Genomic DNA, 24,597 nt, shown 5'->3' with positions numbered 1-24,597 from the left:
TATACCTGAGTAAACACGGCAGAATCTTTTGTTGGTTGTGCATCGTTTATCTCTTTGCAAAGTCACGTCAAGTTCATTGAAACCCTACGAGTGAATCAGTGGAGAGGTGGGGTTTTGACGTGAGTTACCGTGACAATTGCACATCTGAGTTACGTAACGTAGCATGAACAACAGAGGAGAGCTCGTTCCAGGAAAAGAGGCGTTAGTAACATCTGTAGAGAGGACCAAACATTTGAAATGTTGTTCTGCACGCAACTCTGTACCTGGATTCAGTACCAAACTTTGTTTGATTTTTCAGTTTGAACGATGTGACAGGAATGGCCGTACAAGACGCGACTTTTTGAAGGAAAAAAGAGCGCCTTTCAAACGTTACGTATAAAAATGAACGAAATGTGGATTTCAAACGAGATGAGGCTTTCAATATTTTCGCGAATTGTGAATACATACGCACACGTGTGTAACCTGACTTATTGGCTCCTAATACGTGTGGGCGGAAGAAGAGGAGAAAACCACTTGTTAAGTAATGCTTCAATGACTTTTCAAGTCGGGCAGCAGTAGAAATGCTGCTCATAGATCGTGCCAGTTACTTTTTACATGAGAATTATTACAAATAGTATACCTAACTAAATGATGAGGCTGAGCATCCGTATAGAATGGTTGTTCAACAAGTCATTGGGTTATGATGAGTGGGGGGCACTTTGTTGCGGGATCTTTAAGCTAAATAAGTTTTAAATGTGGTTGACCGTAGTCTGCACAGTTTTGAGGTACTATTCACTTGCTGATCTGAGTGAAAGCACCTTGTGCTTAGTGGCTTAGCTATTATACTCTGACATTGCCGCAAAGGAACAAGTTCGGAGTTCTCTTGAACGGTGAGCAGTTTCTCACGGCGTGTATTTAACGACATCAAAGCTTCGTGGCTGACGGTTTTTTTCAGCTCTCAAGAACGGCTTGGCATTTTCTAAAGACTTTCCGATCGCCCTCCAAATGAGAAAAACGTAAACATTTACGTATTTGGTTACCCATTAAGGAACATTCTTACAACTCAAACGCTAAACAAAAGTGATTTGCAAGAAAATAAAAATGTAAATAAAATATATATATACAAACCATATTATCTTCAAAAGTTAACACGATTTTAACATGCTCCTTTTTATTGATCCCTTACAATAAATAAAATAACAAATTTACACTCGCTTACTTATCACCCAAAAAAAATGTACTCCAAGATCGCTCTTTTATTGACCGCTGCTGTCTTTGCTTCTGCTCAAACTTCCACTCAAGTTGCTGAATTGAGTGTGTTATTGCAAGATGTTTCTTCCAATCTGGCCGATTATATGTCATTGGCTACCACCCCAGGTACCGGTTTCAGTTTAGAAGATATGCCATCCGGTGTTCTAAGTATCGGTATGGCTTTGGCTACCGCCACTGACGATTCTTACACTTCTATGTACAGTGAAGTTGATTTCGCCGGTATTTCTTCCATGTTGACGGAATTACCATGGTACACTTCCAGATTAAAGTCTCAAATTGACTCTATTTTGGGTTACGATATGGAGTCTCTTGCCGCTGATACCACAGCCGCTGGGGCTTCAACAACCACTGCTGCTGCCGCTTCCACATCTGCTGCTCCAACAACAACCTCTACAGCTGCCGCCGCCACTTCATCAGTTGCCACTGCATCCAGTACCACCTCTACTGCTGTTGCATCTACAGCTGCTGCTTCTTCTGTCGAGGCTTCTTCCTCTGCTGCTGCTGCTTCTTCTGTCGAGGCTTCTTCCTCTGCTGCTGCGTCTTCTAAGGCCAGCGTCGTCTCTACCAAGGCTGCTGTTGCTGCTTCTTCTACCATTGCCGCTGTCTCTCAAATTACAGACGGTCAGATCCAAGCCACTGTTGCTCAACAAACCGAAAACGGTGCTGCTAAAGCTGTTGTTGGTATGGGTGCCCTTGCCGCTGCTGCTGCTTTGTTATTATAGGTTATTGAATTTATACCTACCTCATTCGATACCCATTTATATATCTAACAGTATATAACCTTTACGTTCTTTATCTTTTTTTTAAATAGTAATGAATAATATGTTTAATGTTTATTTTAATTTTGATACTAAAGTGGACTTCACACTTTAGAAGAACGCAGGGGGCATCTGTCAATCATTGATTATTCAACAAGAAATAGGAAATGAATATTATGACACTGCGGGCGGGAATTCTCTGATGCGTAAAAAAACCAAGATCAATAAATACCTGGCATCAAATTTTGTTAGAAACGAAGTTAGTCTTTCAGGGATATAGACTAGACCAGAACCATAACAAGACAAGAATATAATGAACAGAGAGGAGCGTGAACAAGATGTACAAGACTGGAACAGAGGAGAAGATAGGACCACCGAATCAGATAACGATTCAACTATAGAAGAGAATAAGAAGGGCCCCACGAGTCTCAATTTGTCGTTGTCCAATTCCAAGTATAGTCGGATAATATCATTTGTGAGTTCCAGTTCCATAAATTTATTCTTACCCTTTCTAAATGGTCTCATGCTTGGATTTGGAGAGTTATTTGCTCACGAAATCAGCTGGAGGTTTAATTGGTTTGGTGGATCCAACAACAGAGGCTACAAGATATACCCTGAATCGAGGAAGAGGAAAAATACGATGGATTCCAAGTTTATATAATAACGTTACATATTCTAACTTTTGCCCTATGCTATTTGTTTTTGGATTACGTATAGCTAGGCGTAATTTAATTGGTGATTAAGTCGCTCAGCGTGAGTAACGATTTTTCAAATTTCAGGATCCAACAAAGTCATCTCACACTAGTTTATGATTTGCCAGATCTCATTGAGACGAAGTCATCCATTATATATACATATATATACTGACCATTGTGATATTAATTCCCTCAAAAGTTAGATTTCATCACATAAGACAAAATTCGTTGTAGAAAATGGTGATGATAAGTTTGCCCATAAGGAGCAGTTCATTCGCTCTGAAACAATCCCGAGGGTTATTATTCCTTAGGAGTACCAATATCATATTACCATATCGACATTTGCCAAGTGCACCATCCGCTGCGGTGAGATTATACTCGACATCCAATGTGGAACCGGAGGGTAAAGAACCGGCCACCAGCACCACCATTATCAAGAAGGAAAAGGAACCCTTGATGCAACGAATTAAACATGAAGTCAAGCATTACGTTAACGGTACTAAGCTTCTAGGTTACGAACTTAAGATTTCCACGAAATTACTGATTAAATTTGTTCAAGGTTATGAATTATCCAGACGTGAGAATAATCAATTGAAGAGAACGATGGGGGATATCTTTAGATTGGTGCCCTTTTCCGCGTTTGTCATTATTCCCTTTGCCGAATTGCTATTACCTATAGCTTTAAAGATCTTCCCCAACTTGTTGCCCTCCACTTATGAATCAGGTAAGGATAAACAAAAGAAGCGTAATAAATTGATTGAAATTAGGGAAAAGACTTCAACTTTTTTACACGAAACGTTGGAAGAATCGTCGTTGATAAATTATAAATCCATTGAAAATTTAGAGAATAAGAAGAAATTTTTAAATTTTTTCAAGAAACTTTATGCCTATAAGGAAGGTAAGGATCCCACAATAAAATTTGACCATGAAGAGATCAATTCCATTGCTCAATTGTTCAAGAATGATCTTATCTTGGATAACCTTTCGAGACCTCAATTGGTGGCAATGTCTAAATTCATGTCATTGAGACCGTTCGGTAATGATAATGTTCTTCGTTATAGGATCCGTTATCAATTGAAGACAATCATGGAGGATGATAAGATTATTGATTATGAGAATGTGAACACATTATCGTACGAAGAGTTATACAATGCGTGTGTTTCGCGTGGTATGAAGGCGTACGGTGTTCCTCGTAACAATCTTGTTGATAATTTGAAAGTTTGGTTGGAATTAAGATTGAGAAAGAAGATTCCCTCAGTGTTGATGGTTTTGAGTGCGACGTTTACTTTTGGTGGGTTAGAGAATATTGAAAAAATTGAGACGGTGGAATCCATATATAATAAGACCATTGCTACTTCACCTTCGAAAGAGGTTCCTAATTATGAGAAGTTATTGGATCTGTATTACGATGGTATTCTTCAAGTGTTAGGATCGATTCCTGATCCAGTTTACAATGTTACCAAATTAGACGTTGCAGAATCGAAACCTGTGAAGGCAGAGGAAGAATCTGGAATTGCACAGGAACCGGCAACCCCTGTGATGACATCAAGCAAGACTGAGACCGAGACTACGACGAGTAAGCCATTACCGCCAGCTGCGATTGATGCGACGAGTTCCACGCAACCACAAGTGGTAGAAGGTGCAGCTGCCGAGACCGAGGCAGCAAGCGAGGAGACGAGGCCCACTACGGACGACAACGAGTTCAAATTGAATGTGTTGAAGGAACAGGAAGAATTGATCAAGAAGGAAGAGGAAGAGGCGAAAGCAAGGGCTTCCCGAGAGAAGATCTCGGACGATATCAAGTTGGACGAGGAAGAGGCACCCCCAACGTCAACGTCAACGCCCAAGGAGAAAAATGGACAGAAGCAAGATTGAAAAAGATCGCCCTCCTTGATGGTGAACGCACATACGTACATACATACATACGTACATACAGATGTAGTAGTAGTCATGTAAGTGTGAGCAAAATTAGCCAAGTGCGGATAGTCGTAATAACCGATCTTTCCTGCAATTGTACGGCCCAGGCACGGAACGGGTGTCGATAGGTCCATATCCGTTAAAACCCTAAATGCAAAAACCAAACTCGCGTAAGCACGCTTGTTTGAGTGATTTTTGTGCCTGGCCCTGTGTGCAACGAATCGGAGATATGACATTCTCGGGTTACGTAACACGCAGTCATTGTCTGCGCCAGCCCTGCCTTTCGTGCCCTAGGGCTGGGTCTAGGGCGTGTCCGTCCCGGTAAGCCCGAAGGGGGACGGTCCAGCCCTAACACCAAAGAATGGTTATTAGTAATCCGCCCTGGAAGAAAGATACCGGCGATAAGGGGAGCAGCGATAAAGGATACCGAGCAAAAAAAACAAGAGAAGAAAGCGCTTACATCATGGCAAGCAAGTACGCGCATTCTGTGCTTGTTCATGTCAGCTATTGTCTGCCAATGCAAACCTCGATGATGATCGGGGCCGTTAGTCACTTGCCTTTGATATTTAAGAAATGGGTTCCAGAATTCTCGAGACTTGTCAAACCGTTGGGCCTCCCAAACTCTCCTCTTGATTACTAAGTATCGCAGCCTTTGATCACATCGCGTGTGTACGTACTTAACCAAATGACATCCATTGAAGAACCACAAGCTGACGGCGAGACGAAAAATCTCTTGTCGCCCACCACCACCACCACTACTACTACTACCAGTACCACCCCGACCACCACCACCTCCAACGAAAACTGCGAGACAATGACATTGAAAGTGTCCTCCGCGGAGATCAGCGAGAGTGGAGAGAGTGATACTTCTTCCAATGGGAGAGATAGTAGCAATGATCAATCCTCATCGAAGCATTCGTCTGCCTCTTCTGCTGCTAAGAGAAGAAAACAAAATAGAGACGCTCAAAGAGCCTATAGAGAAAGAAAGGCAAATCGAATTCAGGTACTGGAAAAATCAGTAGAAAATTTGCAAACGCTTTTGAGTACGTGGGAGAAGAAATATAAATTATTAGAGGAAAAATCTAATGATAATAGAATTGAGCTTCTTAATTGTATAAATGAGAATTTAAAATTGAAGCAACTTCTCAATTCAAATAATTTGGCTAACAGAAGCCCAGATAATAATACTAATATTCATATGGTTCCACAACCACAATCGCATCCACCTTTCCAAACTCAATATAATAGTCATATGTATTATCCAATAATTGCATCAGGAAGACTCCCAGTAGGACCCTCCTTACCATCCCCTCATACTACCACTGATATTCAATATTCATATGCTGCTCCCCTAACTACAGATCAAGATATAATTCAACGTCGATCTCATCCAAATTTACAACAACAACAACAGCAGCAGCAACAACAACAACAACAACAATCTACCATACATCCACCGTTCTCTTTGAAACGTCATTTGTCAGAGGATACTCCTCAAATGATGGTGGCTTCCCATAGTAACAGAATAAGTCCAAATTCAAATTCAGAACCAATAATACAATCTAATGAATATATATTCCAAAATCAAGATCCAAATCTGAATAAGAGACAGAAACAGTCTCCTCCACCTGTTTCAGTGTCGCCCCCAACGTATAATAATGAAGAATCACAAGATGGTAATTCCACAGCATATAAAGGTGATACTTTCAATAGGATCAAAAAACACATGCAACTTAATAATATACTTTAATCTAATGCCTCAATTCATGATAAATCAATAAATCCAATATTTAAAAAAAAATATAATATTTTACATAGCATTCATTGTAAGTACATAGATTATATTCGCCCAACTTTATTTATTTTTATCTAATTATTTTAATAGTTGCCTTTGCCAAGCTAGGCACGCGCGCAATGAACAAATGAACTAGATAACATAATTCCATAATTCGGCAAGAACATGGAAAAAAACTGGTACTTCTAGTGCCCCAGCAGACCCCTTAGATTTTGAAGAAGTGGAGGAAGTGCTTGAGGCAGAAGAAGACGAAGCGGAAGTGGAAGTGGCTGTGGAGGATGAGGTACTGTTGCTTACTGCACTGGAAGTGGAGGATTCAACAGTTGAAGAAGAGGTGATGGTATTAGATGAGGAGGAGGAAGAGTCATCGTCTTCATCGTCACTATCACACATTTCTTGAGTGGAAATAATAGTACCCATTGGTTCACCAGCACCACTCTTGAAATACGCAGATGCAGCACTTGGCATATCTGGTAATGTGTTGTTGGCTTCCCAGACACCCTTTTCATAATCAGGACAAGTGGAAACCTTGTTGTCTGTAGAGTAACCACCATCACCGGATGGGTTAGAAACCTTGGCGTATTCTGATTTCAAATTCTCAAAATCAGTCAATTTGGTCACTTTGTCACCATCAATTTCCACTAGCCCATACTTATTAGCTTCGTTGGAATATTCATAAACCAACCCACCAGAAAAAACAGATGACATTTCAGTGGAATAAATGGCTTCAATTTCAGTAAAGGGTCTTGAAGAGGGAACTTTATTACAACCAAATTCACTCAAGAAGATTGGAAGAGAATAATCTTGGTATAAACTCATCTTTTCCTTGTAACCAGACACCATAAATGATGATTGACCACACCATGAATAATCGTTAACACCAAACATATCAATTCTAGCATCAGCATCATCACCACAGTTGAAATATTCAGCAGCTAATTGTCTGTTAGCAACAATATCTGCGGCTGAATAACCAACTGGAATTTGTCTGTAATCTCTGGCCTTGATATATTTCTTCATGTCTCTAACAACAGCCTTCACGTAAGTGGCAGTGTCAGTGGTGTTATCACTATTGATGACTTCATTACCAGCAAATAACCCAAGAACATTCTCATATTTGGCAAAAGTATCAATAGTAGCAAAAACACTTTGTAAATAATCGGCATTGTATGAACATGCTGGTTCCCATCTGGAAATGGATGCACCTGGGGTGTTAACATCTAAAATTAAATAAATACCAGCGTTAGATAATAGGTTCATACATTCGTCATGGTCCAAGGAATTATCAACAGTGTACACCCTGATGGTGTTAATACCTAAATCTTGGAAAACAGGGATATCTCTTTTACAGATATCAACATCAGCTAGGGGATCGGTTAAATTGGATGAACCACCTGGTTGATAATCAACACCACGGATGTAAAATCTATCACCGGATTCACTATCAAAGAAGGCATTACCTTTAATTTCAATAGCTGGTGTAGAACTGTTTGTGGAGTTTGCAGCTTGAGAAACCTTCAACGCAGCTAAAGTAGCTAAGGAAGAGGTAAACAAAGAGCTTAGTAGCATTTTTTTTCTGTTCTCACTGCTATGGTTGCACTGAAAGTTGTTGTTAAACGAAAGCTGATTGCAAGATGCAAATTGTTAAGTACGTGGAGCGAATGAAAATACCAGCAAACAACAATGACAGATCTGTGTTTCAGCAGAATAGAATAAACAGAGGGGCCAGTTGTTTTTCTACTGCCTGAAAAATTTTCGATCTAAATATATAGTTCTTGCGCATGCGCGAAATAACAACAAACAACAGTGAATTGACAACAAAGACTGTGCGGAGTTTTCACCGCGGGGTTTAAATGGCCTGATCTTTCTTGTTCCTGAATCTCGAGGATTCAAAACAAATAACATCGTTGGCTATAATGAGCAGATCTATAGTTATATTTACATGAGATGATTGTCTATATATCATTACTATTTACAACGTTGTTTGACTCCTCTGTTGGCCTTTCAATGCGTAGGCCCTTAACATTTCTTGGTACCTGGTCGGTCTTTTACGTCCTGGGACCCTTATCGTACTCTTTTCAGAGATAGGTCCAGCTCTGGTATTCCTCCTCAGAAATTTTTGAATCCTTTCCACTACTAACTCATCCTCTGATATATCCTGATCAGAGTAACACACTCGTGATTGCTTCTCGAGAGCATTTAATTTAATATTAAAGTAAGAAGAATATAATTCTTTCAGTCTATTCTTGTCCTCAATGGTGGTTATCTTAACACTGGATCTCCACATAGAGACATCTAGAGGGTGGAAAAAATTTGGAGTTTTCCAAGTTGGACATTTTAAGTAATAATTGGTGCTCAACCTTTTATTGAGGAAACGACATGTTTGAGAATCCAATACCTTGTTTTTAGCCTTAGCAAATGAGGGCACTTCAAAACTTGATTTATGATGGCAAAGTAAATGATCCAGCTCTACTTCAAAACCTAGCATTGAATCTGATTTTTCTTCCATTAGTTTGGCACTTTCTTGTCGAATCTTTGCTATTTCTGCCGATAAATCGTTGTCGGTCATCCCGGCGGTAAACAATGATTTATCATTGTAGTCATCTGGTAACGGAAGGACTACCACATTGAGAAGGGGTACTTGTTGAATTCCTGCATCGTTGACCCTCTTCTTAACAGAAACAGTTTTCATCATAATTTTACATTTTTCCCAATTTATAGATCTCTTATTCAATTCATTTTCAATATGCTGTAAGAGATTTCTAAATAGAACAACAGACATTCTAAACTCCTTGTCTGCAACTAATGATGCAATCTCACGTTCCTGACGTTGATGCTTGAGTATAAACCCAGTTTCCCCATATATTCCACGTAGCATTTTATTTCTGAAGTATAGAACATTGGAAAAATCCTTATCGTAACTTGAATGAATTAAGTAATCAATTGATTCTAAAGGTAGGTACTGAAATCCAAATATCTTAGCAATATTATGATATGCAACAAATATACCATCCATTTTCCCAATTCGAGCTTGAAGGGAATATTTTAAAAGTGTACTTCTGATCAATTCAAAAAATTCACGTTCTAAAGATTCGAATTCCCCATATATTTTGTTAATTTCATATCCAGTGTAGTTATTATTATTCTCCACATATGAAAGATCATGCCTTATAGCAGTGACCGCTCTAGTTTTCAAATCGAATACCCCTGTTCCTGGTAATTTCGGATCATACGCATCTAATTGAGATCTTAGTATGAAATCATCAATTTTTGAATAATGGTAACTTTCTACCTTCACAGGCGGTCTTTTCGTAAGAAAATCTTCCAAAGTATGACCTAAAATGGACAAGATAATTTCTTTATCCAGGCTTCTATCAGGGTCAATGGAGCGTACTTTTTTATCCATTTTCCGTAGTATTATAGTTGCTGGGAATTGTGCACCTTTAGTAAAATTACAATTAATTTGAGGGAAATTTTTGGAGATAGATGATTCCACAATATTTAATTGTCTAAAGTTTGACAATAGGAAATGCAAGTGTGATAACACCGAAGTCATGGAACTCGTAGAAGAAATATATTTTTGATTAAACTTGTTCGCAAGAGTCAAAAGAGCTTTATCTCGATGCGGCGTAATGAACAATGCATCTTCTTCTAACGATTTCTTTTCTAACATCTCAGGAGCAATATTTTCAACCTCTCGTGCAAAATTGTAGACCCCACTCCTTTGATCCTTTAAAGGATGCAACGTTACAGGTTCATATAAAGATCTTTCAAGTCCATGGGCTAACAATGGTGGTTTATTATCTGGTTCTGTATCACTTAATTTTATAGATTCTTGTTTGGTAGGTTCAGCATCCAATAGAAAGGAAATTGTGGGGCGTCTCTTGCTATTACTTAAATGTTCCTTATCATTATTATTTTTGTTGTTGTTGACGTTCTGCTCCTTCAAATTATTTAATACATCCGCAATTTCTGCTTCTGAACTTGAGCCTCCGTTTATTTCATGTTTCTCAATAATACTTCCTAGTATAGGTCCTGATTGTTGGCTTTGAAAGTCTTTTGGCTGTGTTCCAGTTGAAGGCGTTAGTCGATGGTTATGAATTTTAAGATATCGGATTGAAGAACCACGATCACCTCGGTATCTGAGTAAAAGATGCTCCTTATGGATAGGTATACGTCTCATGGATATATTTGCAACCACAATATACGATACTACCTTCTTTTGGCGAGGCCACTGTTTGTAGAATGGCACTTGAAACGTCTTTAAGAATTTCAAGAGTATTGAATCTGTCCCGCTAAAAGCTAAATGATAGTTCTCTTAACTATATTTAGCAGATACATGCGAGAAAAGAACAAGTATTGCAACAATTGAGTTGGGGGAAATTTACATACGAAGCCAGCTTATAACGTTTAAAAATTGAACAGTGTATTTTGTTTTCACTACAAATGATTTTCAGAAAGTAGCAGAATGCTTCTTTAACACGTGAATTCACTTGCTATGTTCTTTTTTGTACAAATTTCTAACATCTATAAGATTCTACAATACATGAAGAGCTAAAAACGTATTCTAGAGATGTCTAGATTTCAAATACTGGTGTTTTAAGTTTGGGTCGGGATTGTCGTTAGTTTAGTCCTTGATGCCTTGGTTTTTTCGTTTTTAGCACGCAAATTACAGATGCCGGCACAACAATATGGAGACTAATGGACTACGTATCTTGATCCAACATTGAAATTTCAGCTGTAACATAAATAAACAGTTTGTCATTAAAACACATGCCCACACTCAACAATTAATAGAGAGTTCAAAATGACAATGACAAATAAACTATACTGCTTATTTTTTGCATTGCTTTTTGCTTTTACTAGCACTGTATACTCGGCAAATACTCACTTGGGTATCGCACTACCTGCTCATGGTAAGGAATGTTTCTATTACGACATGGATAGCGAAGATGATACGATTGTTGTAGGGTTCCAAGTATTAACAGGTGGTGATTATGACATTGATTTCGAGATTATTGGGCCAGATGGATCTGCCATTGGTAGAGAAGAACAAAAGAAAGCTTCTGATTTCTTACTAAAATCATTTGGTGTGGGGCAATATTCTTTCTGCTATATGAATAACTACGGTAATGAGGACAAAGTGGTCGAAATTATCATAGAAAAAGAACGTCCTATCACCAATGATAATATTGCTGCGGAAGATTTGCTTGCTTATAACTCCATTGAAGAGATTGATAGAAGTTTGGATAAGATTTCAAAACTATTACAATATTTAAGAGCAAGGGAATGGAGAAATATGCATACCGTGAATTCCACCAAATCTAGACTAAGGTGGTTAGCATTCCTGGGTATCGGTGTAACCGTCGCCGTTAGTATCCTCCAGGCTGTTATAATTGAATTTTTCTTCAAGGGACGTAGTTCGAATTACGTTTAGAAAGAGAGTCTTTTACTTTTTTACCTAACATAAAATAAATAAATAAATAAATAACGGAATACCATTTCATATCATTTATGGAGTAAAGTAAAGGGATTAATCAATTAATAAAATGTGCCAAATGTTATACGATATATAAATAAAAGAAAGTGGGAGAATTCGTTACCTTGTTCAAAAGGGTTACATAAGTTGATATCTTGCCTGCGGCCATTAGGAAATGAATGAATGTTTGAATTGAAACAAAAATGAGACCTTTTGTGTATGCATATATATTTTTCTTATCTCATTTTTTTATATTAAATTTCCCCATTGGATATTGTACAAGCATTGCGTATTCTTTATAACTCTATATCATTACCGGCATCCATATTCATAGCATTACTGCTACCTGTGAGATCGTTAGTATTATCATCGTCATCATTATCTTCACTGTCACTCTCCGGTATTGCCTCTTCAGCTCCTTCAAATATATCGTGATCTTTTAAACTAGCATGACCGCTTTCATCCATGGTATTGCTAACAGTATTCTCTTTGGATTGAACATTGTTTGTGTGTTCCGAATCATCATGCATATCATCATTATTATTTTCATTTCCATTTTCACTTTTCTTATTATAGTCACTAATTTTTAAATTATCCACATATTCTTCCAATTTTTTCCAATTTTCCTCTCTTTGTATTTTCCTCTTTTCTGTCTCTTTAACACTCGATAGGTATAATGCGTTACAATTTTCATATAATACAGGATTTGTTTCTAAGAAAATCTTCAATGCCTTAAATGCCATTGCATGAATGGCTCTATTCCATGAACCAGAATTTATAGCTTGTTCCACTAACATGTATGGATCACAAAGCCCATTTAGATTATCGACATCCGCATTACCTGAACCACCCATACCAGGGTTACTATTTAACATTCCACCATTCAAATCAGAATTACTATTATTATTCGATTCCAATTCTAATTGCGAAGTTAACTCGTATAATGCTGGGAAAATGATTGGTAATATGACTTCAGCGTTTTCTATGCAAAGGTTTAAGAAATATTCATTATTCCAATAACTTAATACTTTTTCAGCGACTTGGAAATGTGATGATGAAATACATTTAGCCAATTGAACAAATAATGGGACTTCCACTTTAATAAATTCCAATGGTTCAATGACTTCAAATATATCTTCAATTTCGTTCAAGAACATGATCTCCTTGGTAGAATTAATCTTTGGCCAATAACGTAAGAGACCCATCACCACTTCTTCAGTTAATAATGGTTCCTTTTCTAAGAATTGCACTATGCAATAAGCTAATTGTGGATGATATAATGAAAGACAGCGAACTTTATGTAATGGGATTAAGATTCTAACTAAGAAGACTTTATGTTCTTCCTTTAATGGTAATGCAAACCCGTTAATGATAGATCCCAGAATTTCTAATAATTCTGCAATACCGTTGAATCTTTCCGTTTCGTAAGTGAATTGTAGGAAAATATTATTTATGGAACGACGAATAAAACTTCTTAAGCTTAAAAATTTCCCGTAGATACGATGAAGAGTAGTCTTCAAGCAATCACGTTCTCTGATGTCTTCACTATCAAATAATTCTAACAATTTCAAGATGAAATTTTGATCAATGTATTGTTTGGCAATTTGATGATTAAAATCAGGGGATTCCACAAATCTTAAAAAGAATTCGTAAATTAATTGCATGTGAGGCCAAGCCAATTCATTAACAGGTTCATCTTCATCAGGATCATAGATATCACCAATAGGGTTTACCGGTGGTGGAATGGGTCTAAATAAATTGATCTTGAACATGGTCACTACATGAGAATACATTTCATTACTGTATTGGAATCTATTTGTGACAATGAATTCGATTAATTCTTGTAATGTAATTCTTTTAATTTCCTTTCCTTGAATGTCAAAACTTGGATCATTGAAATCAAACATGGTATTACATTGATCTACTTTAGCAATGAAAAGGGCAATTCTTTCCTCTGGTGATACTTCATCGAAATTTGGTAATTTTGTCAATTGTGTATATCTTGAAGGTTCAAATCTGGAAGATGAATGACGTTGGGGAGTCTTTACTAATTCCAAATCCGAGTCTGCATTTAATTTTGTTGGAGTGGGTAATCTTTCAAAGGAATGAGAAGATCTAGGGATATCTATTCCCGGTGATGTTGCAGTTGGTTGTGTATTGTTTGATGTTGGGGAAGATGGTGCTATAGCGGAGGCAGCAGCCAACAAAGTCGGATGTGGTTTAGGAATTGGAGTGGTATTAGTTGCATTTGTTGTTATCGTCACTGTTGGTGTTTGTAACTCTGTATTTGGATGAGAGGAATGATGATTGGATGATTTTGCTTGGGTATTGTCCTTTACAGTTTCTGTTGATGAAGTTGCAGAATGGTTACTTTTGCCATGATCACTCTTTGATTTAGATTCTGTCTTGGTAGAGGAAGAATTGGACGATGAAGATGTTGATGGAGTGGATGACGAAGAACCATTTTGAGAATGATGTTTGGCAGTGGAAGTAGAACTTGAAGTTGATTTATTGGCAGTATGTCTTGATTCCTTCGAAGTTGAAGATTTTCTTGATCCAGACGAGGAATTTGCGGTAGACCCCGTAGAAGTTGTCGACGACTTCTCATTCTTTTCTCTTTCCTTCTTTTTGCTATTGCTGCTGCTATTATTACCGCTGCTACTCGAGGAGGAGGAACCCGAGGTCTTCTTTATCAATTTTTGTTTGAAACCACGCATCATCTTGGCAGGCGGGGGTATACTAATCTACAATTAGCTTTTAGTTATGTTCTATAATGGAGTGTTAATTGTGTATGTTACGTATTCACAGAATAATGTAATGTCACAGGGGAATTCTCAGGGATATGATAAGTATGGGGACCGAAGCGTCACGGATCGGTTTAAAGTATGAAGAGCTGGCAGCAAATTGCAATTATACTAGCGGGAGTCTTTGTAATACTGGATAACTAGTTATAGTTGTGATAGAATGGAGCGTTGCAATTGATCCATACACGTTACCGATTGAATTATTTTGAAGTCAAAGAAAGCAAAGCAAGACGAAACGAAACAAAACAATACAAAACAAAAAGCAATAGGGGCGGCGGAGCACAGGGTAACCCTTCTAAATGTCACTAATTATTAAATACATACAAAAAAATGTATATATTCCATTTCTATCTACTTATATATTATATGCTCGCAACACCTTGTCACCGTCCTTGTGGTAGATCATCAAATATGCAGTGAAACCCTCTCCCTTGGGATCCAAATTCCCCTTGGAATCGCACTCACCAACACCGAATTTAAAGGTAAGGTAGTTCTTGAAACCAAAATATTCATACACAGATCTGGCATGCTCAGAGATGGCTTCCAAGATGATGGCACAATTCTCATCATCGGCCCTCTTTTGGAAATATTGGAATATTTTTCTCACAGAGCCTCTGATTTCCGGATGGGTCAAATCCTTCCCGATCATGAACAGATAATAATAGTCCATTCCCTCGGGTAAGACGGCCTTCTTCCTCTTGACCATATCATCAAAGAAGATCTTGTTGAATTTGGGGTCGTTAGTGTAAGAGACGGGTAAATGAGCCCCTGGAACACTCCAAAGTGACACAGCATCGAAGGAGTTTGCCTCGATGAGTTCACCACCCAAATCATGGTAACAGGCGGTGTAATAATGCATCATGGCGTCGATACGGGACCTGGAGGTGGGTTCGTCGAGGGCCACATTGAAGAACTTCTTCATGAGGTAGTCACCGGGGGTAGAGTCTGCGAATGCGATGCAGAGGGTCTTGGTAACTTTATCAACGTCGTTGGTGTGGTTGAGTCCCTCAATGCCAGTGTTAGAGTTGGTGAAAGTGGGCAATTTAGGGGGTAGTCCCTGAGGAGGGATGATTAGCGTCTTAGACTTGTTCATAGCGGTGATCTTGTCTCTGTTACATGTTTCTTCCAATAGAGGATAGTACCATACAATAGAATAATTACATGTATATAGAGATGGCTTTTATCATAATGAGACCGAGGGAGTTACGTAAGCATACAAATTTGACGTAATGTCACTGTGCACGGACATTTGATAAAGCTTTTACTTCATAATAGTAAGGCAATGAAAGATTAATCGCACCAGAAGTAGCACACATTCAGAATAACGGTTGTAATAACAGTTTTGTTTTCTAAAAATGTTAAGAAGACCGTGAGATAGACCGTAACAAAATATTACATAATGTCAGTTAATCCTAGAACTGCATAACATTGACATGTGACACTACAAAACACTGACCAGCTTAAGAATCTAACTATTTCTCAACATATTTTATCTTCTACTATAATGTTATTTCACATTATATCAATGCCCTAAAAGAAGATAGGGCATTGACACACCGGGTAACCACGTCCAGTGAAGAAAAACTTTACGTTCAAATATTTGTATTTGAGAACACTCTTTTCTTTGATACTTTCTCTCTTGTTAGCTAATTCTTTGATAGATGCATTAAAAACATCAAGCCCCAAAATCACGATACTTCTGGTACTCCAGAAGGAGTATCCTTGTATCATGATCTCCCTCTTGCCAATTGAACGAACGGAACGGAATCAGGAACAGGACATTTCATATGATGAAGAATGGAGCAGCATTATGCATCAGATTTCTTTACTAAAAAAATGATCGAAATACAAAGATTAACCATTTTCAGAACCGCTACACTGATTGAATTGTCCTTTTTCTCCTCTTGTCTATATAGATTAGTGTAACCAGAACAAACAAATATTATATATGCTTATGTAAGCCCTTACTCTTAATGACGCGTTAAAGTTTACTAATATTTACGCGACTACTGAAAAAATATCAAGATATAATAATGTGGATGGAAAATTACTGGATCTTCCCTCTATAACAAAACAAAACTTCAAAGAAATCACACAACTAACCAAAGGCAAGGTGCAATGGCCACTGCCTCCATAATGGACCTTTCTCGGTTTGCCTCCTCCTCCGGACCGCAAACAAAGAAATTGAAACTAGCACCAAGAACATACGACCAATTTCAACCAGGAAGCATCGTGAAGATCAAATTGCAAAATTTCGTCACTTATAGACTAACGGAATTCAACCTATCCCCATCTTTGAACATGATCATTGGACCCAATGGGTCAGGGAAATCCACTTTTGTATGCGCTGTTTGTCTTGGACTCGCCGGTAAACCGGAATTCATTGGCAGAGCAAAGAGAGTGGACGATTTTATTAAGAACGGGGAAGATACTTCCAGGATTGAAATCTTTTTGAAGAATTACGAAGACCCCACTGAACTGCAATCTTCTTTGAATTTGAAGTTTAATCTCGCGGGGAAAGATCTGTTGAAAGTCACTAGACTCATTCAAAGAGATGGGAATAAGTGTAAATCAGATTATTTCATTAATGATAAACCAGTTACGGAAAATGTTATTAAGAACCTTGTCAAGTTCCTTAATATTCAATTGGATAACCTTTGCCAATTTTTATCGCAGGAACGTGTGGAAGAGTTTGCACGTTTGAAATCGGATAAATTGTTGGTGGAGACTGTCAGATCCATTGATGCACAATTATTGCAAATATTGGATGATTTAAAGTCCAGTCAGAATGATGAAACTACATTAGAGAATGAAGTGGATATTAAACAGAAAAGATTTAATGAATTGGAAACGGATCGTAATAAATTGGAAGCCTCAGTGAGATCATTGAAGGAGTTTGAAACAATGAAAGAAGATATTGAAATACATAAGAAACTTTTACCCTACGTTAAAGTGAAAGATCATAAGGAAAATCTTCAAAGATTGAAAGGTGACTATGAATTGGCAAAACAAAATCTTAGAGCATTATTGAAAGATAAGAAGCCCTTCGTAGACACTAAATTGGATATGGAGACTAAAGTGGATGAATTTGCTGAAAATAAAAGATCCAAGGAAGAGGAATTGAAATTGACAAGAAATAAATTAATGAACGTATTCAATGATTTGAAAGTTGTTAGAGAAAATATTATTAAGAAACAAACACAAACTGCATATTATAAAACTAGAACGAAGAAATTACATGAAGAGATGGCAAAGACTAAAGAAACTTTGGAAGCCAACCAAACCAAATTGACCCAAATTGCGTTACCTGACGCAACACTCCTGGAAGAAATTGAGAAAAAAAGATCTGCTTTACTTGATGAGGATTCAAACGTTAGAAATAAAATGGGTGATATAGATAATAAGGCAAATTCCATCAATCATGAAATTAGACAACTGACTAGACAAGCTGAAAATAAAGTGAAAAGTTTGACTGGGACAGATAAAATTGGCATATTGGACTTGGATCGAAGTTTCATAGAAATCAAAAGAGCTGTTCAATATATTAGAACAATACCTGCAATGAAGGGGAAAGTGTTAGAACCACCATTAATGACCGTTTCTGCCAAACATCCACAATTTGCAAAATATTTGGCCAATAGTGTTGATTTTAACACCAGCATTGCATTAACCATGATAGACTCTAACGCATATGAACAATTCAATGATCAAATATTGAAGCAATTTAGAATCAATTTAAGAGAAATATCAAACCGTGAATCACAGCAACCTATGCCCCGTGAGCAACTAGCGCAATATGGGTTTGAAGGTTACCTTTCTGATTTTGTTACAGGTGATACCAATGTTATTAACATGCTTCGTCAAATCAATAATATTCATACCATCCCGGTCTCCAGAAAAGAGTTAACTCCACGACAATTGGAAAGATTATTACAACCTGGTCCAAATGGTAAAGTTTTATTTAGAAGAGCTCTACATGGTGATAGAGTCTTTGATATAAGGCAATCATCCTACACAGGTCAAATTTATTCTGTTGATTCTTCATTGAAACCAACTAGATACTATCAATCTTCCATAATATCAGATGAGCAAAAGAATAGAATTGAAGAAGATGTGAGAAAATTAAAATCGCAAGTCGAAGAAAGGAAAGCTAAATTGGAAAACTTATCTAATGAAAGAGGAGAATTTAAACATCAATTGTCAAGTATCGCCAGGGAAAATGAACGTATTTCTCAAAAAGGCCATGAATTGAATGAAGTAAGAAAGCAATATTCTATGGTAAAATCCACCATTGAAAGTTTGGAATCCAAATTTCAGGAATTAAACAACGATGCAAGAAAGGATGTTTCCCAAAAAATTAAGGCTGTAGAAGCGTCTATTTCCAAAGAATTGAAAATTCAAACTGATTTATTAAAACAAATGGTTGGTCTTATGGGCAATGTAAACTCTTGTCAAAAGGAATTGTTTAAGGCTGACCTTGAATATTTGGAAGCAAAAAATAACGACGTCTCAATGAATGATGTTATTGGATTTTTCAATGATCGTGAAGATGAATTAAAGAAAGAATTTGAGACGAAAAGGGAGACTGTTAGACGTTTGAGGGATACTGAAGAATACCAACAATGGATACGACAGATCCGATCATATGACGACAGTACAAGAGAAAAGTTGAATGACTATGCAGAGGGTTATGAAAAGGACGGTACATTCAACGTAACGCATATCACCGAAATCATCGATAAGTTGGAGTCTGAAATTTCCATGATTAATCATGATGCATCATCCATTACTATTTTGAAGCAAGTGGAGAAGGAAATATCACAATTGGAAGAAACGCTGCCGAAACAACAAGTAGAATTGAAATCCATTAAAGAAAAGATAAAACAGGGAAGATCCACTTTAGAACCAAAATTGGACGAAATAATTGAAAAAATTTCCACAAGATTTTCTCGTTTATTCAAGAATGTTGGCAGTGCAGGTGCTGTCAACCTTGTCAAGCCACATCAGTTTTCTGAATGGAAAATTGAGATCATGGTTAAGTTTAGAGATAACGCTACTTTGAAAAGATTGGATTCCCACACTCAATCGGGTGGTGAAAGGGCAGTTTCCACTGTTTTATATATGATTGCACTACAAGAGTTTACTTCTGCTCCATTTAGAGTTGTCGATGAAATCAATCAAGGTATGGATGCTAGAAACGAAAGAATTGTTCATAAAGCTATGGTTGAGAACGCATGTGCGGAAAACACATCACAATATTTTTTAATTACCCCTAAATTATTAACTGACCTACATTACCACGAGAAGATGAGAATCCATTGTGTTATGGCTGGTTCTTGGATACCTAATCCATCCGAGGAACCAGAAATGGTTCATTTCGGTGAGACTTCCAACTATGTCTTCTAATTGCACATTTAACCTTCAATACTGTTATATATTTAAATATTAACTTAATGTACTATATAACTTACCACTGTTGTACTCTCCTTGGCCTGTGTGTAATAATTAATTAAGGCGGCATTAAATTTGGTAAATAAATTCTTGTGCATTTTAAAGATTACGGATATTAGGGATCTGACAAATAAAGAAACCAAAAACACATCAAATAATGCTTATCAAGAGGCTGCTTTCCTCGAGGAGAAGCTACTCCTCCTTATCAAAAAACAGTCTTAAACCCAATTCCTCAACGGGATCCGTTCTTACGAGAAGACATATTAAAGACGATATACACCCCAAGACACCAGTGATTACAAGATTTGCGCCTTCTCCTACTGGATTACTTCATTTGGGATCATTAAGAACTGCGCTATACAATTACTTATTAGCTAAGAATACCAATGGAAAGTTCATATTAAGGTTAGAAGATACCGATCAAACAAGACTTCATCCTGAGGCACTGAAAAATATCTTTGACACATTGAAATGGTGCAATATGGAATATGACGAGGGACCCATTGAACAGAGTCAACGATTACCAATATACCAAGAGTATATCAAGAAATTGCTTAAATCTGGTCATGCATACTATTGTTTTTGCTCGAGAGAAAGATTAGAACAACTACGGACAGGAAATATGGCACCTGGATCGTTAAGTTATGACAGAAAATGTATCCACCTGGATGAGGAAACGATAAAAGTCAACCTTGACAAAGGTATTCCCTATACAATCAGAATGAAATCTCCCGAGAGGTACCCTCTAATTCACGATTTATTACATGGCGAGCTGAATATTCAACCAAATAATCGAGAGGGGATGTGGTTTGATGACCCTATCTTAATTAAATCAGACGGTTTTCCAACATATCACTTTGCGAATGTGGTTGATGACCATCTTATGAAAGTTACACATGTTATCCGAGGAGAAGAATGGTTGCCATCTACGCCAAAACATGTCGCTCTATACCAATACTTCGGTTGGGCAATTCCTAAATTTATCCATATACCTTTATTGACAAGTATTGATGATAAGAAGTTAAGTAAGAGGAAGGGTGATTTTTCAGTTTTTGGGTTGAAAGAACAGGGAATTTTACCAGAAGCATTGATCAATTTTTGTGCTTTATTGGGTTGGTCTCCTCCAAGAAATGTGGCCCAAGAAACTCATGAATGCTTTACTTTAGATGAATTGGAAAGATTGTTTAATCTAAACCATCTTACTAAGGGGAATGTTAAAGTTGACTACAAGAAATTGTGGTTTTTCAACAAACATCATTTGCAACATAAACTCTCTGAAAAAGAATCATTCAATGAAATATTGAATGAAATCATGGAAAATATGATCGAAGAAAAGAAATATGAGCGGACGACAGATCTGGAAGGCAAAATATCCACTGTTCTTACTGAGTGTGGAAGCGCGTTAAGTAAGATAGGTGAGTTTAATGAACTCTTTTGGTATTTTTTTGAAAGACCCACTTACAGCAACAAATTGGTGAGTGACTTCCTTAAATCTCATAATGTCGAAGAGTTAAAGAAGATCTTACAGCTATTATCCGAAAATGTTACTAAGATGGATTTGCCTGACATGGTCAACGAAATTAGCACAACATTAAAGATTAAAAAGAAACCAATTTTTGAAAGTTTAAGATATGCCTTAACTGGATTACATCCAGGAGTGAAGCTCCCAATTATCATAAAGATCTTGGGTAAAGAGGAATGTCAGAGTAGAATAGTAGCATCCATGAAATATTTACCATAGAGAATAATTCAAATTCGCGTTCTCCAGAAATTTCCAGAAAAAACTTGATTTTGAAATATCGATTTAAAGGATCTCTAGGGAGGGAGACAAGAGCTGAGAGTATCAATTACAAGAGAAACACTAAATAGAAAAGTTACTTTCTTTTCACTATTACAAACCATTACGAGGATAAAGACGAAATTTTGATCATAAATATAGACAAGAAGAAATGTTCGCAGCTATCGCATCAGGGAACCCATTACAATCATCTGTCGAAGTAGCCAATTCGAATGGACTACAACATACAATTGTTTTATCATCAACGAAACCTAAATCCTATTCACATATAACATTATTTATATTACCCAATGTTACATTTCCACCTAATTATCTAGCGACGGTATATTTCAAACTGGGACCCCTAGAAGAATTCAAATTATTTGGTTATTTAAGTGCTGAGAAACCTAGTGCTATATTTAAAGTCAAATTACCAAATTCAAGCTCTACATCACAAACCAATGGATATGGAGATGGTCTGGGAGAGATTGATATGGATGAAGATGCTGAGCCGAATATTAATGGAATGAATGCTCAAAACAATAGTAATAATATATCCGAATTAATAATAGGGATATCCATTGAACCTAGAGAAGAGGGAATGACGAAATTACAAGAATGGAAGAATCAAATGAATGCACAAAGAAGCGAAGGGATGTCAGAATCCTCGATGGCATTGACAAGACCGTTAATGTCTAGTAGGAATATAGCGACAGCAGGTCAACTTGCCAGAGTATATCCAGCTCTAACACAGGAATTGGCCGCTAAGATTGTTCAACATGCATATAATTATCTATCAGGGTTTCTGGATTCAGCTGGTAATGTGTCCATTAAGAGGTTTGATACCTGGTGGGATAAATTCAAGAAAAGATTAGCCAATGATGGTACCTTTTTGGACGAAGTTACAAGTAATTAGATTATAGACACTAACTGATTTAGTAAAACATTAATTAATTAATATTTAAACTTTCTTTTATGAGGAGAGGAAAATATAATATTATTTACTAGTAGTAGAGAATCTATAATTCATCTATAATTCATCTCTAATACGGTCATTTTCCATTTCATTTTCACTTTGGAAGCTTTTAATGCCGTGTGCCAATGGGTTCCCAAAGATCAAGTGTCTACTTTCAATCAATTTCTCATCAAATGCATCTTGATCCACATCTCTTGGTTTCAAATTATTATTCAAACGTTTTTGTCTTATTTCTACTTGATTGGCCAGCCAGTTTAAGAAATCTGAATCAATTTTAATTTCCTTCTTATAGCTCTTTTTAATATTGTACAAACTATCGAAGAATTTTCTAATATGCCATTCATCAATTTCTTTATCTTGAATCACTTGAGCAAATTCATTAACCCAATCTTGAACATTTGGAATCTTAGCATCCACATCATCTCTGGAAAAGAGGGAATTGTTGGTCTTCTTTGATGCCATAAAGCATTTAGAGATTAATTCCAATACTTTAACTTTAATTTGTCTGTCTTGAATACCCAAATAAATGGATTGTAAAGTTTCCATTCTTTCCTTTGTGAATGAGTGAACACTTTCAATTAATTCATCAAGAATGGTAATGTATCTTTTCAAAAGGAATTGCTTTGATTTCATATCCATCTTGTAATTATTTTCCTTTATTAATTTATCTATTTGTGTGAACGTTTCATCTATGAATGTTGGGTGATAACTTACCACAAAATCAGATACGGGTGGATTATTTCTCAAGCAACTCGTCATCATTCTAGCGCTTAATTCTCTTAGATTTGGAGATAATCTATCATTAAAAGTTATATTTTTCAATAGATCGAATTCATGAGTCATTATTTTGAAACCATGTTTGTAATCATGAGCAAATTCCATCACGTTATCGAATATTGTTTCGATGGTATCTTGAGAAGATGAAGATAATGATGGTTTTTCCTTTGAGAGTAATTCTCTAATTTCATTGAAATCGCTAGAGAATTCATATGGTGATGTGGTATCGATTTCAACTAATGGTGTGGGAGATGGAATCGGAGTGGAACTTGATGTTGAGCTTGCAAGAGTCGAAGTCAGCTCCACATTATCTCTTGGAACCAATTCATTGGCGGTTGATTTGGTGCCACTCACATTAAAAGAAGATGAAGTGATGTTGCTGGAGAGAGAAGATTTTGGTTTATAATACTTATCATTCTCATCTAACAATTTTGCCTCTTTCAAACCTGTCTCCAAATTTAGTCTAATATCCAATCCCCCTGGCAATTGTTGTTCAGGTAGAATAATTTGCCAATCCTTGGAGGGTTTGAAGACACGTGGGTAGCATTTATCATCGTCACAGATTAAGGTATCCGTGATACGTAATTTGGATGCACTTGCTGTAGTGGAACTAACAGAACTAGTAGTACTAGCAGATGTGGAAAGGACAATATCTCGTTGTTCTTGTGGAGCGTTACTCTTATCCATATGAGCGGTTGGAGGGGTAGATTTTGGAGCGAGGACTACTTGATTATCTTCATGAGTAGCCATGACTTGTGATAATACCAGTAGCAATGGTAGAGGAAATGATGATATTAGCATCCCTTGGTAGACAGTATTCCTTACTGGATTTGTTGAAGTATGAATCTGTCGTGCATGTATCAGATACGTACAATGGAGAATAAAATATTTTCAAAGCAACACTATTATGACTAGTG

General features: G+C 37.0%; 13 protein-coding genes across 13 annotated transcripts; 8 read left to right on the top strand and 5 right to left on the bottom strand.

Annotated features, from left to right (window-relative positions):
- Positions 1–1,214: 1,214 nt before the first annotated feature.
- NCAS0I00660 (SRP1/TIP1 family protein) lies at positions 1,215–1,973 on the top strand (the record flags this gene model as incomplete). The annotated part of the gene is made up of 1 exon (XM_003678031.1): positions 1,215–1,973. One exon carries the CDS (start codon positions 1,215–1,217, stop codon positions 1,971–1,973), a length of 759 nt encoding a protein of 252 aa, XP_003678079.1.
- A 349-nt stretch (positions 1,974–2,322) lies between these two features.
- On the top strand, positions 2,323–2,670 carry MIM1 (Mim1p; the record flags this gene model as incomplete). The annotated part of the gene is made up of 1 exon (XM_003678030.1): positions 2,323–2,670. The coding sequence occupies one exon, from the start codon at positions 2,323–2,325 to the stop codon at positions 2,668–2,670; it is 348 nt and encodes a 115-aa protein (XP_003678078.1).
- A 271-nt stretch (positions 2,671–2,941) lies between these two features.
- On the top strand, positions 2,942–4,579 carry MDM38 (ribosome-binding protein MDM38; the record flags this gene model as incomplete). The annotated part of the gene is made up of 1 exon (XM_003678029.1): positions 2,942–4,579. One exon carries the CDS (start codon positions 2,942–2,944, stop codon positions 4,577–4,579), a length of 1,638 nt encoding a protein of 545 aa, XP_003678077.1.
- A 727-nt stretch (positions 4,580–5,306) lies between these two features.
- Positions 5,307–6,371, top strand: YAP7 (Yap7p; the record flags this gene model as incomplete). The annotated part of the gene is made up of 1 exon (XM_003678028.1): positions 5,307–6,371. The coding sequence occupies one exon, from the start codon at positions 5,307–5,309 to the stop codon at positions 6,369–6,371; it is 1,065 nt and encodes a 354-aa protein (XP_003678076.1).
- A 177-nt stretch (positions 6,372–6,548) lies between these two features.
- GAS5 (1,3-beta-glucanosyltransferase) lies at positions 6,549–7,985 on the bottom strand (the record flags this gene model as incomplete). The annotated part of the gene is made up of 1 exon (XM_003678027.1): positions 6,549–7,985. The coding sequence occupies one exon, from the start codon at positions 7,983–7,985 to the stop codon at positions 6,549–6,551; it is 1,437 nt and encodes a 478-aa protein (XP_003678075.1).
- A 403-nt stretch (positions 7,986–8,388) lies between these two features.
- Positions 8,389–10,599, bottom strand: PET127 (Pet127p; the record flags this gene model as incomplete). The annotated part of the gene is made up of 1 exon (XM_003678026.1): positions 8,389–10,599. The coding sequence occupies one exon, from the start codon at positions 10,597–10,599 to the stop codon at positions 8,389–8,391; it is 2,211 nt and encodes a 736-aa protein (XP_003678074.1).
- Positions 10,600–11,223: 624 nt separating this feature from the next.
- Positions 11,224–11,853, top strand: NCAS0I00600 (emp24/gp25L/p24 family protein; the record flags this gene model as incomplete). The annotated part of the gene is made up of 1 exon (XM_003678025.1): positions 11,224–11,853. One exon carries the CDS (start codon positions 11,224–11,226, stop codon positions 11,851–11,853), a length of 630 nt encoding a protein of 209 aa, XP_003678073.1.
- A 338-nt stretch (positions 11,854–12,191) lies between these two features.
- Positions 12,192–14,615, bottom strand: RTS1 (protein phosphatase 2A regulatory subunit RTS1; the record flags this gene model as incomplete). Its single annotated transcript, XM_003678024.1, has 1 exon — positions 12,192–14,615. One exon carries the CDS (start codon positions 14,613–14,615, stop codon positions 12,192–12,194), a length of 2,424 nt encoding a protein of 807 aa, XP_003678072.1.
- Positions 14,616–15,054: 439 nt separating this feature from the next.
- Positions 15,055–15,792, bottom strand: NCAS0I00580 (uncharacterized protein; the record flags this gene model as incomplete). Its single annotated transcript, XM_003678023.1, has 1 exon — positions 15,055–15,792. The coding sequence occupies one exon, from the start codon at positions 15,790–15,792 to the stop codon at positions 15,055–15,057; it is 738 nt and encodes a 245-aa protein (XP_003678071.1).
- Positions 15,793–16,817: 1,025 nt separating this feature from the next.
- On the top strand, positions 16,818–20,105 carry SMC5 (DNA repair ATPase SMC5; the record flags this gene model as incomplete). The annotated part of the gene is made up of 1 exon (XM_003678022.1): positions 16,818–20,105. One exon carries the CDS (start codon positions 16,818–16,820, stop codon positions 20,103–20,105), a length of 3,288 nt encoding a protein of 1,095 aa, XP_003678070.1.
- Positions 20,106–20,307: 202 nt separating this feature from the next.
- Positions 20,308–21,891, top strand: MSE1 (glutamate--tRNA ligase MSE1; the record flags this gene model as incomplete). Its single annotated transcript, XM_003678021.1, has 1 exon — positions 20,308–21,891. The coding sequence occupies one exon, from the start codon at positions 20,308–20,310 to the stop codon at positions 21,889–21,891; it is 1,584 nt and encodes a 527-aa protein (XP_003678069.1).
- A 208-nt stretch (positions 21,892–22,099) lies between these two features.
- OPI10 (Opi10p) lies at positions 22,100–22,843 on the top strand (the record flags this gene model as incomplete). Its single annotated transcript, XM_003678020.1, has 1 exon — positions 22,100–22,843. One exon carries the CDS (start codon positions 22,100–22,102, stop codon positions 22,841–22,843), a length of 744 nt encoding a protein of 247 aa, XP_003678068.1.
- A 114-nt stretch (positions 22,844–22,957) lies between these two features.
- On the bottom strand, positions 22,958–24,481 carry SIL1 (Sil1p; the record flags this gene model as incomplete). Its single annotated transcript, XM_003678019.1, has 1 exon — positions 22,958–24,481. One exon carries the CDS (start codon positions 24,479–24,481, stop codon positions 22,958–22,960), a length of 1,524 nt encoding a protein of 507 aa, XP_003678067.1.
- Between the last annotated feature and the right edge of the window lie 116 nt (positions 24,482–24,597).

The sequence above is a fragment of the Naumovozyma castellii genome, chromosome 9 (assembly GCF_000237345.1).
Source record: "Naumovozyma castellii chromosome 9, complete genome".
Classification (NCBI taxonomy): Eukaryota; Fungi; Ascomycota; class Saccharomycetes; order Saccharomycetales; family Saccharomycetaceae; genus Naumovozyma; species Naumovozyma castellii.
The sequence above is the reverse complement of the archived record's forward strand: the minus strand, read 5'-3'. Positions and strand labels throughout refer to the sequence as shown.